At 38.2% G+C, this 18,938-nt stretch overlaps 1 protein-coding gene across 3 annotated transcripts in view; it reads right to left on the reverse strand.

The window, feature by feature from the left end:
- The window catches only part of Afg1l (AFG1 like ATPase), a 207,183-nt gene extending 198,726 nt beyond the window's left edge, over positions 1–8,457 (reverse strand). For all 3 annotated transcript variants that reach the window (XR_003300862.2, XM_026389658.2, XM_026389659.2), the window contains exon 1: positions 8,159–8,457. Coding sequence is in view for 2 of the 3 variants with exons in the window: in XM_026389658.2 (XP_026245443.1) it covers positions 8,159–8,297 (139 nt within the window). In the remaining variant the exon portion in view is untranslated. The remainder of the gene's footprint in view (positions 1–8,158) is intronic.
- Between the last annotated feature and the right edge of the window lie 10,481 nt (positions 8,458–18,938).

Consider the following 18,938-nt stretch of genomic DNA (forward strand, 5'->3'; position numbering starts at 1 on the left):
TAATATCTGTGATGAAAAAGAAAACATCACGATGGACACTACAGAAATACAGAAGATAATTAGAAATTATTTTGAAAATTTGTACTCTTAATAAATAGAAAAATATCGAGGGCATTGAAAAATTTATAGAGGCATATGATATGCCCAAACTGAATCAGGATAATATACACAAGTTAAAAAGATCAATTTCAAGAAATGAAATAGAAGATGCCATCAGAAGCCTACCAACCAAGAAAAGCCCAGATGGATACACAGCTGAGTTCTACAAGACCTTCAAATAAGAACCAATACCAATACTCCTCAAATTATTTCATGAAATAGAAAAAGAGGGAACACTTCCAAACTCATCCTATGAGGCCAATAACTCCCTGATTCCAAAACCAGACAAAAACACATCAAAGAAAGAAAATTTCAGATCAATATCTCTAATAAACACAGATGCAAAAATTCTCAATAAAATTCTGGAAAATCAAATACAAATCAAAAACATAGTGCACCACAATCAAGTGTGTTTCGTCCCAGGGATATAAGGTTGGTTCAACATACAGAAATCAATAAGTGTAATTCAATACATCAATAGATTTATTTTTTTAAAGAGAGAGGGGGGGAGAGAGAGAGAGAGAGAGAGAGAGAATTTTAATATTTTAGTTTTTAGTTATCGGCGGACACAACATCTTTGTTTGTATGTGGTGCTGAGGATCGAACCCAGGCTGCACGCATGCCAGGCGAGCACACTACCGCTGAGCCACATCTCCAGCCCCATCAATAGATTTAAAGATAAGAATCATATGATCATCTCAATAGATGCCAAGAAAGCATTTGACAAAATATAGCACCCCTTCATGTTCAAAACACTAGAAAAACTAGGGATAACAGGAACGTATCTCAACATTGTAAAAGCTATCTATGCTAAACCCCAGGCCAATATCATTCTAAATGAAGAAAAATTGAAAGCATTCCCTCTAAAAACTGGAACAAGAGAGGGATGCCCTCTTTCGCCACTTGTATTTAACATAGTTCTTGATACTTTAGCCAGAGCAATTAGATGAAAGAAATTAAAGGGATAGGGATAGGAAAAGAAGAACTCAAACTATCACTATTTGCCGACAATATGATTCTATACCTAGAAGATCCAAAAAATTCCACCAGATACCTTCTAAAACTAATAAATGAATTCAGCAAAGTAGCAGGATATAAAATCAACACCCATATATCAAAAGCATTTCTGTACATTAGTGACAAATCCTCAGAAAGAGAAAATAGGAAAACCATCCCATATACAAATAACCTCAAAAACAACAAAATATTTGGGAATCAACTTAACAGAAGAGGTGAAAGACCTCTACAAAGAAAACTACAGAATGCTAAAGAAAGAAATTAAAGAAGACCTTAGAAGATGGAAAGATCTCCCTTGTTCTTGGATAGGCAGAATTAATACTGTCAAAATTACCATACTACCAAAAGCACTGTATGGATTTAATGCAATTCCAATCAAAATCCCAATAACATTCTTCAAAGAAATAGAAAAAGCAATCATGAAATTCATCTGGAAAAATAAGAGACCCAGAATAGCCAAAGCAGTCCTTAAAGAAGAGTGAAGCTGGTGGCATCACTATTCCAGACCTGAAACCATACTACAGAGCAACAGTAACAAAAACAGCATGGTATTGGCACCAAAATAGACCTGTAGACCAGTGGTACAGAATAGAGGACACAGAGACAAACCCACATAATTACAGTTATCTCATTTTAGACAAAGTACCAAAAACATATGTTGGAGAAAAGATAGCCTCTTCAACAAATAGTGCTGGGAAAACTGAAAATCCACATGTTACAAAATGAAATTAAACCTGTATCTCTCACCATACACAAAACTGAACTCAAAGTGGATCAAGGACCTAGGAATTAAACCAGATATCTTGCACCTGATGGAAGAAAAAGTAAGCCCAAATCTCCATCATGTCGGATTAGACCCCAACTTCCTTAATAAGTCTCCTATAGCACAAGAACTAAAATAAAAAATCAATAAATAGGATGGATTCGAACTAAAAAGCTTCTTCTCTGCAAAAGAAACAATCTGTGAGGTGAATAGAGAGCCTACAGAATGGGAGCAAATTTTTACCACAAACACATCAGATAAAAAACTAATCTCTAGAATACATAAAGCATTCAAAAACCTTAACTTCCCCCAAAATAAATAACCCAATCAATAAATGGGCCAAGCTGGGGCTGGGATTGTGGCTCAGCAATAGAGCGCTTGGCTGGCACCGGCGGGACCCAGGTTCCATCCTCAGCACCACTTAAAAATAAAGGCATTGTGTTGTGTCCATCTACACCTTAAAATATAATAATTATTTTAAAAAATAAAAAATAAATAAATGGGCCAAGGAACTGAACACTTCTCAGAAGAGGATATACAATCAATCAACAAATAATGTGAAAAAATGTTCAACATCTCTAGCAGTTAGAGAAATTCAAACAAATCAAAACTACTCTAAGATTTCCTCTCAGAATAGCAGCTATTAAGAATACAAACAATAGCGCTGGGGATGTGGCTCAAGCGGTATCTCGCTCGCCTGGCATGCACGGGGCGCTGGGTTCCATCCTCAGCACCACATAAAAAAATAAAATTAAAGATGTTGTGCTCACCAAAAACTAAAAATAAATACTAAAAAATTCTCTCTCTTAAAAAAAAAAAATTACAAACAATGGGGCTGTGTTTGTAGCTCAGTGGTAGAGCACTTGTGAGGCACTGGGTTCAATCCTCAGCACCACATACAAATAAATAACATAAAAGTTTTGTGTCCACCTACAACTAAAAAAAAAAAAATTAAAGAAAATAAATAAATAAATCTAAAGGCCATTTTCTTACCCACTAATCTGTACTACTAATACATTCTGCCAATTCAGTGGTTATTTCTACTTACACTAATGCTTAATTGGGAACAATCTCTTATGTACCTGGACTAATACAGAAATCGTGGAGTCAAAAGTAAATATGAGTCACCATTTAATAGAGACACCAAAAAATATAATACTGTGATAGGTAAGGATGTTATAATAAAAAGAAAGCACAAGATGTGACCCTCATGTCACTTAGCCTCTACAAAATAAACTGAATTTCTAAGGCTAGAAATAAATAAAACAATGTCAGACATGCTAATTTTTACATTTTATAAAACCTAGAAGCATTCTCCTCCTAGTATCTCTGGTAGTTGTCATATATCATTTCTGCTCTTCTAGGAGGTTCCTTTGTCTCATAAAACATCGATTTTCCCCAAGGAGTCACCCTCAGCTTTTTCTCCTTTTCTCTCTATAAATCTCCCCAGGCTGATTCTTCCATTCTCATGGCCCTCCATGCAGCCTGCCTCCCATTGCCTTTCGAAATTTTCCCCCTGTCCTATAACCAACTAGACTCATTTACCTGGAACCATGAAAAACAACTTCTTTTCTTTCTTTTTCTTTTTTTTCTTTTTTTTTTTTTTTTGCTACTTTGACAACTGAGCTATATCCCAAGCCCTATTTTGTATTTTATTTAGAAATAGGGTCTCACCCAGTTGCTCAGTGCCCCACTTTTGCTGAGACTGCCTTTGAACTCTCTAGCCTCCTTCCTGCCTCAGCCTCCCAGCCGCTGGGATTACAGGCGTGTGCCACCGTGCCCAGTTCAAAAACACTTTCAATTTAACAAGCTCAAAACTGAATCTTCCCTAAAATGCCTATCTGGCCCTACCTTTTTTATTTTGGTTTGGTTTCCCTTGATTTAATGACCCAAGCTAGGAAATCTAAATTGATATTAACTCCTTCCTTTCCCTGTCTTCTCCAGGACTGTCAATTCTACCAAAAATTATCTAAATCTGCCCCCCAATTCCCCCACTCCTGTCATGCCTTTCACCATAGCATTAATTGAGGCCCTAAATTATGTTCCCCTAAACTACCCTGGCTAAGACTTCAACTGAATTAACAACTTTTGAGTCATTTCCATTCATGCCATGGCAGCTCTGATTTCTTTTTTTCTTTTTTTAGTTGTAGATTGACACAACACCTTTATTTATTCATTTATTTTTAGATGTTGATGGACCTTTATTTTATTCATTTATTTATATGTGGTGCTGAGAATCAACCCAGTACCTTACACATTAGGCAAGTGCTCTACCACTGAGCCACAAACCCAGCCCAAAACCTTTATTTTATTTATTTATTTTTATGTAGTGCTGAGGATCAAACTCAGTGCCTCACATGTGCCAGGCACGTGTTCCACCACTGAGCCAAAACCCCAGCCCCAGCAACTCTGGTTTCTAATAAAATGTCTCTACTTAACTATCTGTTAGTTGAATAACTGTCACATTAAATAAAAATACGTTTCAACCTAAAAGAAAATAGTGAAATCAAAAGAGCATACTTTTGATACATGCTTAAATTATATAAAATACCAAATATTACTTTCAATTGTTTTATAATCTAATGGAAATATACATATCCCCAAATGGAATTCATAATGTTGTACTTCCTAAGAATCCTAAAGCTATGTTGGTCAAGTAGGTGATTTGGACTTTAAGATCCATAGACTTGGTTAGGGATGTGGCTCAAGTGGCAGAGTGCTCGCCTGGCATGCGTGAGGCACTGGGTTCGATTCTCAGCACCACATAAAAACAAAATAAAGATACTGTGTCCACCTAAAACTAAAAAATATTTTTTAAAAAAAGATCCATAGACTTTTCATAGCTCCCATTTACAAAATGTCTTAGCACCAGGGCTGGTTTTATGATGATGAGAGAGGAAAAACAAAGTTAAGAATATGTCCTTCTGGTTGAGCACTGTAATCCCAGCAACTCCAGAGGCTGAGACAACAGGATTACAAGTTCTCAGTCAATTTATTGAGAACCTGTCTCAAAAACGGCTGGGAGTGTAGCTCAGAGGTAAAGTCATCGAGGGCTCACCACTAATACTTTGGGCGGGTGAAGCTACTCCTTTACCTATTTGCTTTTGTTTAAACCAATGCTTCATTCACATTACACTGCACTAAGTAGTACACTTCAAAAGATGAAAAAAATGGAGACAAAATAGGAATGTTAAAAAAAAAAAAAAAAGGTTGGGGGATCAAAAAAGGAACAGAAAACAAATTTGTAAGTCAGATTCTAAATACTGGATAAAATTTCAATTTAAAGCTGGTCACAGGGGCTGGGGATGTGGCTCAAGCGGTAGCGCACTCGCCTGGCATGCGTGCGGCCCGGGTTCGATCCTCAGCACCACATACCAACAAACATGTTGTGTCCGCCAAGAACTAAAAAAAAAATAAATAAATATTTAAAAAATTCTCTCTCTCTCCCCTCTCTCACTCTCTCTTTAAAAAAAAAAAAAAAAAAAAAAAAAGCTGGTCACAGTGGCACATGACTGTATCCCAGTGACTCCGGAGGCTGAGGCAGGAAGATTGCAAGTTCCTGCCAACCTCTGCAATTTAGTGAGACCTTGTCTCAAAATAAAAAGGTTTGGGGATGTAGCTAATTGATAAAGAGCACTGGGTTCAATAGCCAGTATCAAAAAATTTTTTTTCCTTCAACTTAAATTTTTCTTTTAAAGAGGAAGAATGAATATTTTTAGTTAGAATTAAATCAGTGTCTATGTTAACTACATTTTCATCAAATCTCAATACCCAGAAGCAGGCTGAATTGAGTATACAGTATTGAGTATAGATTAAAAGCACGGACTTAAGGGTCAGATGTAAATTCAAGTATGGTCTTTTCTTTAACCCCACAAATTCTGCCACTTACTGGCCATGTAACTTTCACAACTTTGATTCATGATTCCTAAAATGAGGATAATGAGTGTTAAAGAGGATTATGTATATGAAGAGCACTTAGTATACTGAATGACACAGAATAAGCATTCAGCAAATCATACATGTTGTAATGATATTCCTTAAATCTCGATTTTCACAAAATTGTGGTACATACACAGAATACGATTTTAACAATTTGAAAAATGAAGCAGTTTTATACTTATTGATATTAATGATCTCCATGATATATAAAATTTAAAAATTAGCTGTGCTATCTACTGAACAGTTTTGTATGTTACTACTTCAACTTTTTTAAATTTATTTTTTAAATTTATTCTAATTTGTTATATATATGACAACAGAATGCATTTCAATTCATATTACACATACATAGCACAATTTTTCATATCTCTGGTTGTACACAACATGAGTCATGTTACTACTTCAACTTTTTTTTTTTTTTTTTTTTTTTTGGTAGTGGTCCTGGGGCCTTGTGCTTGGGAGGCAAGCACTCTACCAACTGAGCTATGTTCCCAGCCCTACTACTTCAACGTTTTTATATATATATTCATATACATATATGCTTGTACTTACATTGAATGCCTCTGGGAGAATACATAAGAAACTAGTTCTTAGAGGATTCCTCTAAGGAAGAAAAGTAAACTGCTAAGATACAGTCTTACATTTTAACATATTTCTCCTTATAAATTTTTAATTTTGTACCATTTGCTTTTATTGACTATTCTTATCCATTTAGTTTATTATTTTATTTTTGCAAGTGCTGAGGATCCAACCCAGGGCCTCTATATGTTACACATGCACTCTATCACTGAGCTATACCCCAGACCTATTGACTATCCTAAAAATAATTTTTTTTTTTTTTTTTAACATTTTATTACTTAGTGTTCGGCGGACACAACATCTTTGTTGGTATGTGGTGCTGAGGATCCAACCCTGGCCGCACGCATGCCAGGCGAGCGCGCTACCGCTTGAGCCACATCCCCAGCCCCCTAAAAATAAAATTTATGATACAGAATTTATACTACCGGGGCCGGGGATGTGGCTCAAGCGGTAGCCCGCTCGCCTGGCATGTGTGCGGCCCGGGTTCGATCCTCAGCACCACATACAAACAAATGTTGTGTCCGCCGAAAAACTAAGAAATAAATATTTTTTTAAAAAATTCTCTCTCACTCTCTCTCACTCTTTCTTAAAAAAAAAAAAAGAATTTATACTACCAAAATATTTCATTATACATTAAGTGCATTAAACTGATCTTTGCATTAAAAAAAAAAACAAGACTAAGGTGACTTACTAAATGAGTTTTAGTATTAGTTTACGACTGCACTGGTCAAAATCATTACATTTTTAACCAATGAGAAGCCATTGGCGCTCTACCACTGAGTTACATCCCCAGTCTGTTATTATTATTTATTTATTTTGAAAGTCTCACTAAACTGCCCTGTCTCGCCTCAAATTTGCAATTCTCCTGCCTCAGTCTCCCAAATCACTGGGATTACAGGCCTACATCACTGTACTTAAAGTATATAACTGATGAAAGCATATTAATTAAGGTATATAAGGGGCCTACTTGGAGATGAGAAAAGAGAAAACGTAAGTATGTGGATGGGGAGACATTAATTTTACCATTCATTAGATAATCATATCTACCCATGAGGTGCCAATCACAGTTGAGGAAAAAATTACTCGAAGGTCCTTGCCTTTCCGTAGTAGTAAGAATATGTGAACAGGGCAAGAAAATTTGCATTCTTGTGAGCTTGGTTACTCAAAACATACATTCATTCACTGGTGCATAAACAACAATAAATGATGAATGATGAAAGTCTGGTGACAAAAAAAAAAAAAAAAAAAAAACCATTCCACTGAGGCTTGAAAACACCAAGAATGGACCCCTCAATCTGAGAAAACTTCTAGTCCTGCGTTCCCAGAATCCAGCAAGGTCTGCTGGGGTTGAGGCGCGACTTCTAATCCTATGCCCAGTCACCTGCCTGGGGGTGCAGAAAGGCACCGGGTGTCCCCAGACACCTACCCCGCACTCAAATCCCTCGGAGCCAGGCACTCCCGCACCAGGACTCCTCAGGTCTCAGCTTTCCAAAGTCTAGAAGGCACAAACTACGGATCGACCTCTGACCCTTAAAGTGAAAGTCACTAGGCAGTTTCCACATCGCTCGGAGCTTCTTTAAGGACGAGTACGGGGGCGGTGTATGAAAGGGCAAAAGAAAAGTCCTCTCGGGAGACCCCTCGGTTCAGAAAAACCTTGAAAACCAGGAGGCGCCTGGGGAGATCTGGGAAGGAGGGTGACCCCAGTGGATTCTCCGATGATATGCAAAGCCGGCTTGGCCTACTCAAGGCACAATCACTGACCTTTACAAAGGGGCTTCCCTGAGGCGGTGGCGGGAGGAACAAGAGCGGCGGCCCAGGCCCCGCACCCAACACATCTCCCGCTCAGCCGGCTCCGCGCTACGGAGTGCAGGGTAACCAAGGGCGACCAGGAGGCCGCCATCTTGAGGAAGAGGAAAACTTTATTGAAATTCAGAAGAGAGACCGACACACAGTCAAACTCGGCTGTGCTCGGGGAAGCTCCGCCTGAGCGGACCAAAGAGAGCTGCTTAGGAACGTGCCCTCCAGGTCGGAAGAGCGGCCTGGACTCCCGTGCCCTTCAGTGTTTCCGGTATAGGCCGACAGAGACTACGGCTCCCAGCATGCAGTGCGCCACGGCGGGGTGCGGAGACGGGTGGGGAGGAGCCGGCTGTAGGGGAGCGCCAAGTCCTGGAATCCTTGAGGAGTGATAATGTCTAGCAACATCCCTGAGCCTTCACTTAAGGGAGCGCGCATAAATAACATGTAGGTAGGGAGTGGGCTAATAGGTCCTTCAAGAACAGGGACTAGAGCTAAAGCAGGCAAGAAGTTTCAAGAACGGAGAAAGCCAGATCTCATCTCAGTTGTATGAAAAGGAAGACACTAGGAAGAATTACAGGAAGACAATGGGTGTGCACCAGAATAGGAACTCCAGAGAAACAGAAAAAGGGAAATGTAGCATGGCATTAAAATTTGGAGACTTCTCTACCATCTTTGTCAAATCATTGATTGTATCAAAAAATACATCACTTTACACATACACGTTTTCTAGTTTTAATTCCACTGACGCTACAAATTGTTCCTCCATACTACTGTGAATTATTTTTGTTTTAATGTTACTAATTTTTGGTGTGACATTTTGTGAAAGGTCTTGCGAATAATTAGTTTCTTCCTTCAATTACATATTCATTTATCATAAGACTTTCAGAGCTACTCTGGAGGCTGAGGCAGGATTCCTTGACTTCAAGGTCAGCCTAGGTAACATAGTGAAACCCCCATCTCTTAAAAATAAATACTAACCCAGGTAGGTGGTACACCTGTAATCCCTGTCTGAGTCAGGAGGATCTCAAGTTGGAAGCTAGCCTGGGCAATTTAGTGAGACCCTGTCTCAGAATAAAAAGGACTGAGGATATGGTTCAATGGCACAGCACCCCAGGGTTCAATCCTGAGTACCAAAAACAAAAAGTCATTCAGAGAGTGTTATGCTCAAATTCAGGACCCCCAAAAGACCACCAGAGACCAAGATGGAGGTAAACAGCAAAGAGGTGTTTATTGCGAGCTAGCTCAGTCCTCCATTCACACACAGCAACTGGTGATGCTGAGAAGCCCCAAGCCCAGGGTTTGCAGCAGTTTTATACATTCTTCAGAGAAGGCAAAGACCCTCACATACATCATAGCATCTCTTAGCAAATCATCACACACCTCAGGAAAATCAAATAACAACTCTAAAACATGATTAGTACATTCACTGGCGGGAACAAGTTGGGTAGGGGTGATTGGTTACTACAAGAGGGGGATTCATTTTAATTGATTGGTTTAAGCCAAAAGGAGTGTTCGTGCTGAACTACATGGTTTCCCAACATGTTATCAACCATCATAAACTACTGGGAAGGTCATCTGGCATATCAGGTATCTCCCTGTCTCATGCTGATTGGTGGCTGCTAGGGGGTTAGTATGGGTCTCCACCTAGCCTGACTGAATCAGGAACACCTGGCACAGCAGATATCTCCTGTTATTTGTAGATATACCACTTAGCAGGGTGGGAATGTGCCTAGGAGTGCTCTGTGGGTCTTTCCAAGGACAAAGGCCATGTCCCTTCCTTGGACAGGCTTTGCTCTGAGATAGAGGCTGGTTTTTCAAGAGTATTTAGGCATCATTGTGTTTACTCCAGAAAAGCAATTTCTTGTCTTGGTCAATGAAATTATCCTTTATTAGAAATTCCAAAAGCTCAATAATTAATGAAAGTGAAATAGCAATCATGAATGTTTAATATCAAAGAGGCAGGAATATTCTACAGGAATTTTTTCACATAGCTATGCAAATAAAAGCATAACAAATGAACGTTATTGTGGATAACTGTGAAGTAATTTAAAGATAAATACATTTGTTGTATTCAAGACAATTTGTTATGACTATAAGACTATGTAACCACTGTAAACTATTTTTCTAAAACATTAATCCTGGGGCTGGGGATGTGGCTCAAGCGGTGGCGCACTCGCCTGGCATGCATGCAGCCCAGGTTCAATCCTCAGCACCACATACAAACAAAGATGTTGTGTCCGCTGAAAAAAACTAAGAAAATAAATATTAAAAAATAAAGAAAGAAATAAAACATTAATCCTGAAATTAAGAAAATTGAATATTATCAGAAACGTTATTAGAAATAAATCAGAAAGGCCCAGGGCGGTGGCGCATGCCTGTAATCCCAGCGACAGGAGGCTGAGGCAGGAGGATCTCAATTAGACAGGAGGATTGCAAATTCAAGGCCAGCCTCAGCAATTTAGCAAGGCGCTAAGCAATGAGACCCTGTCTCTAATAAAATACAAAATAGGGCTAGAGATGTGACTCAGTGGTCGAGTGACCCTGAGTTCAATCCCTGGTACCCCAATAAAAAAAGAAAAAAGAAAGAAATCAGAAACCATTATCTTGTCCTCATTTAAAAATCTCCCTAGAGGCTGGGGATGTGGCTCAAGAGGTAGCACACTCGCCTGGCATATGTGCGGCCCGAGTTCGATCCTCAGCACCACATACAAACAAAGATGTTGTGTCTGCCAAAAAATAAAAAATAAATATCAAAAATTCTCTCTCTCTCTCTCTCTCTCTCTCTCTCTCTCTCTCTCTCTCCCCCCTCTCTCTTTAAAAATAAATAAATAAAAATAAAAATCTCCCTAGAGAATGTGGCAAGTTCTGGCATCTAATATTAAGGACAAAATCAGTCTGAAAGTATCCAGAGAAAGACAAAAACAATAATAAAGAAGTGAGAAAGAGAATAGTTAATGGAAAACATGCTGTATTAGGAGTCAAGATATATATTTGGGCTTTGATTTACTAAGTTAACTTTTTTTCTTTCTGTTTTCCTTATCTATAGAATTAGAATGGCATTTGTCCTAGCAACCTCACAGAGGCTTTGTGATAGATATAGCAAATGGTTAATCAGATATTATTGCAAATAAAAATTGAGAAAAGATAAGGCTAAAGTGTAAAATAAGGAAGTACTGGTTTGCCAAGACAACATCATGATATCCCAAAACTGTAGAAATAATAAATGCACTCTAGGGCTGGGGATGTGGCTCAGCGGTAGCGCGCTCGCCTGGCATGCGTGCGGCCCGGGTTCGATCCTCAGCACCACATACCAACAAAGATGTTGTGTCCGCCGAAAACTAAGAAATAAATATTAAAAATTCTCTCTCTCCTCTCTCACTCTCTCTTTAAAAAATAAATAAATAAATAAATAAATGCACTCTAAAACTTGAAAAAGGTAGGGAGAAATATTTAAATAAATGGGAGAAGGTGCTACAGAACATCAATACTTAAAAGTAGCAAGTTTTTTGGGCTGGGGATGTGGCTCAAGCGGTAGCCCGCTCGCCTAGCGTGCGTGCGGCCCGGGTTCGATCCTCAGCACCACATACAAACGAAGATGTTGTGTCTGCCGAGAACTAAGAAAAAATAAATAAATGTTAAAATTCTCTCTGTCCCCCTCTCTCTCTTTAAAAAAAAAAAAAAAGTAGCAAGTTTCTGTTATTGTTGTGAAAGGGTAAAGTTTCTAAGCTGGAAAGCTTGAATGTAAAAGATTAGGTATTATTAAGTTCCTCTGTTACACCCAGATTCCTGAGATAGTTAAGACAACACCCTATTGGCCATTTAGCCTAGGGCCCTGTGCAGTTCCTCACATGGCCCGGACCAATCAGTTTGAATGTGTAACCCGCTTAGGAATGACCAATCACCCCCGCCCGATCTGTTCCCACCAATGAATGTGCCAATCACGTCTCAGAGTTGTTGTTCAATTTCCCTGCGCCTCATGATGATTTGTTCTGATGTATGCAAAGCCTCCCCCCCTCCCCAAAAAGTGTACTTAAGCTCTGCTTGACATTTGCTCTGGGCTCTGGGCTGCTCTCCCTTCTTGAGTAAGCACGGAGCCCCAGCGCACTGGAATGGATCCCAATAAATGTCCCCTTTTGCCAATTGCATGGAGTAAGTCTCTTGTGTGGTCTCTCCCTCCGACGCTCCGCCGGACCCCCCTTACAGTTGTTGATATTTTCTGGTTTTTGTGGTACTAAAAATTGAACCCAGGCCTACTGTAACAGTGAGCTACATCTCCAGCCCTTTTCATTTTTATTTATTCATTTTTAAATTTTGAGACAGTTTCACTAAATTGCCAAGGCTGGCCTCAAACTTACAGTCCTCCTGCCTCAGCCTCCTGAGTAGCTGGGCTTACACATGTACACCACCAAGGCAGCAAATTTACAAAATACATTCAAGGCAAAAGAAAAAATAATAAAGGATTTATTTGTTTGTTTATTGGCAGTACTAGGGATGAACTCAGGAGTACTTTACCCCTAAGCTACATCCTTAACCCTTTTTATATTTTGTTTTCACACAGTCTTACTAAATTGCCCAGGCTGGCCTTGAATTTGCAATCCTCCTGTCTAATTCTTCAGAGTTGCTGGGATTACATGTATGGGCCCAACTTCAAGAAGGATTTAAATAAATGAGGTAATAATAATAATAAAAAGAGATTATTTGGAATGTTTAGTTTTTCTCTAGTTCTTGATTTTCCATTTCCATATGAAGTTACCATCCCTTTTCACTACTGACTACATATAAAACAGGCCATTGACATGAACCCACAAGGAAACAATTTCCTTATAATTTTGTTGTTGTTCCTCTTCTTAAAAACCATTTCCTTACAGAGAAGAGGATGCTCTAATATCTTATTCTCATTTCTACTACCCCATCTGTAGCTTTCTCATTTGAATAGATGACAACTCTGGCCTTCCAGGTGTTCAGGCCATTTATCACAGGGACTATGCTTTCCCCTTTCTCTCTTCCCCACACATCCAGTCCTTCACTGAATGTTGTTGACTCCACCCTCAATATCACTCAGAAATCTATTAATTTTTACCACCAATATTGTTACCACAAATTCTGTTCCAAGTTACTATCATCTTCCCTCCTGGATTGTTTACAATTGCCTTCTAACTGGTCTCCTTGCTTGCTCTCTGGATCCATACAGCCTGTTTTCCACACAGCAGCCATACATGCATATGTGTGTGTGTGTGTGTATGTATGATCTCCTGCCTCAGCTTCTGGAACACCTGGGATTATAGGCATGTTTGTTTTGTCTTTTTGGGAGAGCACATCATTGTGTTGCACAGTCTCTCTTCAAAGGCCTGTATTCAAGTGATCCTCCTGCCTTAGCCCTTTTTAGCAGCTGTGTCTACAGGTGCATACCACCATGCCCAACTATTTTTTTTTTTACTTACATGATAGTATATACTTATATTAACCTATGTAGCTTTTTCTTAAATTTTACTAAATCAAATTTTGAAGGAGAATTGTAATGCCAGATTCGTGGGACCCCAATAGACCTCCAGGAGCCGAATCCAATGCAAGCACACAAGAGTCTTTATTGCAAGCTCTGAGCCTGGACTCACAACTGTTTCTGAGGCAGCGGTCCCAAGAAGTGAGTCCTTGAAATGGTAAAGTTTCTAAGCTGGAAAGCTTGAATGTAAAAGATTAGGTATTATTAAGTTCCTCTGTTACACCCAGATTCCTGAGATAGTTAAGACAACACCCTACTGGCCATTTAGCCTAGGGCCCTGTGCAGTTCGTCACAGGGCCCAAACCAATCAGTTTGAATGTGTAACCCGCTTAGGAATGACCAATCACCCCCGCCCCACCTGTTCCCTTCAATGATTGTGCCAATCACGTTTCAGAGTTGTTGTTCAATTTTTCCGTGCCTCGTGATGATTTGTTCTGATGTATGCAAAGCTTCCTGTCCTCCCCAAAAAGTGTACTTAAGCTCGGTTTGAACCTCTGCTCTCCCTTCTTGAGTGAGCACAGAGTCCCAGCGCGCTGGAATGGATCCCAATAAATATCCCCTTTTGACAATTGCATGGAGTCAGTCTCTTGGGTGGTCTCTCCCTCCGACGTTTCGCCGTACCTTTACATTATGTGCCTTTGTCAGCTCTAATAAATAAACTATTGTGTGTATCTTTGCCTGGTCTCCATCTTTCATTTCTCGCTCGCTCAACCATTTCCCGGTTTCTTGCTTTCCTTTCATCTTCCTTCCATCTTTCAGAGGTTGATGCTCTAGTCACCAAACAGTGGTTTGGTCTCTTTCCTTTCCATACCACCCTGCTGACTGATGTGTCTGTCTTCCAACAGATGTGACCTATCTGACCACAGTCCTTCACAGTATCTAATTTGCAATGCCTCCCTACTATCTGCAAAATGAAATATTTCTTCATAACAGACTTTTAGAAAATCAGGATCTGGCTCCTGCCTACTTTACCAACTTGAGCAATAACTTTAGATTTGAGCAATAACAGGTAATTTGCCAAATATTATATTTGTTTTCATGAAGATCTCAAAGATCTCTAAAAAGCTTATTTACTTCATCCACCAGTTTATTTCCTAAGCATGTATTCTGATAATTTTTTTCTGATTTTTTATTAGGAAAAGTCATTTTAATAAAAATTACTATCAAAACTGCTAATTATCAGGTGTGGTGGTACACACATATAATTCCAGTGACTAGAGAGGGTGAGGTAGAAAGATTATAAGTTTGAGGTGGGCCTGGGAAACCTTGTTTCAAAATAAAAGCTAAAAAGTGTTGGATCTGTAGTTCATTGGTAAAGTGTTCCTGGATTCAATTCCTAATACAAAGAGGCTGGAATTGTAGCACAGTGGTAGAGTGCTTACCTAGCCTGTGTAAGGCACTGGGTTCCAGCCTCAGCACCATGCAAAAATAAATATAAATAAAATAAAGGTATTGTGTCCGTCTACAACCAAAAAAATATATATTTTTTAATCCCCAATACTAAAAAAAAAGAAAGAAAAAAGAAAAAAGCACAAAAAAGAAAAGAGAGAAAACTGCTAATCGAATTTTAATATTTCCAGAGAAACTCCAAGAATATTCCAAGCTTAACACTACAAATGAATTTAGTACCCATCACTAAGCCAAAACACATGAAACTGAGCAATCTCTGAAATAAAAGGGTTTAATGAACTGATATTACTGATATTAACCAGAAAAGGGCCAGGTTCTGTGACAAGTTTCTACAAACTACCGGCAGTAAGGCTGAAAATATGTCTCCTGGACCAAAGAAGACATGATTAAACTATTGTGAATTCATTTGTTTATAGAGTACTTGTTCCAGGTGACTGCATTCAAAATTAGTCATAAATTGGCTTAGACTTCAAAGGAATCAGTTGCTTTTAGTTTAGTTTTGTTTTTCAAATGGACAACTTGGGGAGATTATCTGGATGAGATTTAAATCAAGATAAATTTTATTTACCTAACTTTACTGATAATGGAGTTCTCACATAAGACTCTGAGAGATAGAACCTGAAATACCTTTTAGTCATAGACATTATCTAACTGAAAGAATGTTCATTCCAAAGCTGAGTGTCTTCTGCCAAAACCAGGACTGGGAGAAAAAGGGAGCAACCAGATGAGGAAAGTGTCATGAGACCTCTAATGTCTATACACACCAATTGTAAGGGCCCAATTTTCCCAGCATGTATCTCACTTAGCCCAAGCAATTCTCATCAACTTCAAAGAGAGAGAGATATGCATCCACAGATCTGAGTTTGCAGTATCCAAGGCTTACTCAGCAGGAAGACATAACTATAAATTATAATACCAGGCTTTTTTTTTTTTTTTTTTTTTAGCCAAATCAACCCAGCTGGGTTTTGAACCTTTAGTTTTTGGAAACAATCAACTCTCCCTTACAATATTACATTTGCTTGATTTTTTTTCATATACCTAAGATAAACCATAGTTTAGGTTTATAGATTGATATGTAAAATGTGCACTGTAACTATATGCTATTCCACCATGTAGCTTTTTAGTGTCAAATCATCAAAATTTATTCTGAAGGTAATTTTATGCATAGCAAAGAGAAGCAGGAGATATAATTTCACATGTTTGCTGTTCAACAATTTTTAAAAATTCTGTTTACAAATACTGTTTTTCAGCTTAATTTGATACTTTACTACCAGGTAAATTACCTTTTAATGTAATTACTTTTATATAATAATTATGATCTTGAAAGTCTGCAAAGTGATTAAAGGGTATTTTCTAAGAAATAGATTTTTGGAATTATGCAATTTTAAAATTATGCAATTTTTCTGTCCTTTATAAATATCTAAGACTTTAGTTCTAATTTTTTTTTTTTTTTGTACTGTGAATTAAAATCAGGAGCACTCAACCACTGAGCCACATTCCCAGCCCTGTGTTGTATTTTATTTAGAGACAGGGTTTCACTGAGTTGCTTAGCACCTTGCTTTTGCTGAGGCTGGCTTTGAACTCGAAATCCTCCTACCTCAGCCTCCCAAGCCGCTGGGATTACAGGCATGCACCACCACACACGGCTCTAATATGTTTTTAATCACAGATTTTAAAAGTTGACGTAAGTATATCCCCATTATCTTTTTTTTTTTAGCATTTATTAGTTTTGACTCACTCTAGTATGTTATACACATCAGCACCTGTGCCCATTTAGCAAAAAATTTCAGTACAAATCACTCTGAATTGAATAGACATTTCTAAGAAGCATTACAATTGTTGCAATATTTTTAGAAACTGAAACAAGGAAATAAACAACTTCAGTAAAAGTGATTTAAATAACAAATAACGTATCTTTATAAACAGCTTATCTCCTTGAGAACAAAGAATAAACAAGGAGACAAGGGTTTTTTTTTCCTTCCACTATTAAAGCAGATCACAATATGAATGGGTGAAATGTCATGAATAATTGGAGAAAATCACAGAGTAATCTTCGACAAAAACATCTGATTTATTTAAATTGTCACTGTTTGTCTTATTAGAACCTTTATTTAACCTTGTTATCCACAATGCAGTATTCAAGCTGGTTTATCAAAAATTTACTTTAAAACTAACCACATTTTGAAAATTTTGACTTTCTTAAGTGCAAGTTATGGTAACATAAACCTCTTATGGCAACTGTTTTACTTGAGACCTAATTAATGGACATTTATCCAATTGAATTCCCTCTGAAAGCCAGTATTTGGAATTTAAATCAAGGCGTTCAAAAGTTCTCTCCAGATTTAAGCTCAGGTGAATCATTAGGCATTCCACAATTAGATTTTTCCAGGTGCAACTTTCTTTCATTGTCCTTAGTTCTTGGTCCAGCCAAACACCACCAGTTATTCCTTATTATGGCAGTGAAGACTTCCTCCTACAATTTTCCAACCATATTCTTTCTAGATAATTTCCTTTTTGATTTCTATACAGATTCTAGCTGTTTCAGGGTTTCCCATGTATCTGGCACTATTCCAAAAGCTTTGCAAATAAGAATTCTTTCAATCCTCATAACCACCCTGTGAACCAGGCACTATTATTGTCCCTATTTTATATGTGAAGAAAGACAGACAGATAAAGGAGAAATACCTTGTGTAAGATTACTTAGTCTAAGGATTTTGTCCATCTCCTCTATCAAGCCCACATTAAACAGAAAAGATTTGCTCACAGTATTGTCTTCATCTCATGTTTATATAAAATATAAATTCTAGCCAAGGGATATTTATAATATAAAAGCCAAACATGCCAGAATAGGAAGATGCAAATCATGCTAGCATTATGCACAATGGGCTAGAGAGGTTAGTGGAAACAGCTCTCTGCAGTCTAATATTAACCAAACTAATGTCTAGCAGGGGTGGTGGTGAAGGGTGGGTAAGAAAGAAGAGAACAGGCCACTCAGAGTCATAACCCCAAGTTATAAGAAAAATAATACTACTTGTAGCAAAAAAGAATGTAAATACTGAGAATTATTTCAGGGTAGATGAGATATGAGATTGATTTTACACAGATGGTTTGATTTAGTTGGTAGGGCAATAAACAGACAATAAATGGCGGCCTGTTGTGAGCGCATGGTGTGATGAGTGGCCAACGTTATACTGATGAGCTTGTACTCCATGTTAAAGTAATTCTAGACTTGGAAGCATTGGAGAGCTTAGTGGACCAAACCTTGGTCCAACAGGCCTGGTCAGGCTCTCTGCCAAACCCAACCCAGGTGTTTGGGACAAATATAATTCCTCTGAAGATGTGTTCCTAAACAAAAAACTTCCTCTGCAAATACAAATGAAAATCAAACCTAAATGCATAGGAGTGTACATCCCTATGGCTAAGGCCTATCAATGACAAAATTGCAAAAATGTAAAGATCTTAATTGGCTTCCCTTTTGACTCTAGAAAAGGGTGATACTTCATTCCATAAAACAGATTAAGTAGTCCAATGAGCTGAGCAGAGGAGGTTGGTTTATAGACAGAAAAGGGCTGAAAAAACAGAAACAAAAAACAAAAAGAACATTGGTAATTTCAGAGTTACTTTCTTTACAAGGCAGGAACAGGGAAACAAAACAATAGGAAATACAGGTTACTTATGTTATGTGTGTGTGTGTGTGTGTGTGTGTGAGAGAGAGAGAGAGAGAGAGAGAGAGAGAGAGAGAGAGAGAGAGAGAGAAATAAGAGAGAACTTTTTACCAATTGAAATTGACACATTTGAGACTTTTGGTTTCCTGGTTTCATGGAAGGCCAAATA

This window comes from Urocitellus parryii, chromosome 8 (genome assembly GCF_045843805.1).
Source record: "Urocitellus parryii isolate mUroPar1 chromosome 8, mUroPar1.hap1, whole genome shotgun sequence".
In the NCBI taxonomy this organism is placed as follows: domain Eukaryota; kingdom Metazoa; phylum Chordata; class Mammalia; order Rodentia; family Sciuridae; genus Urocitellus; species Urocitellus parryii.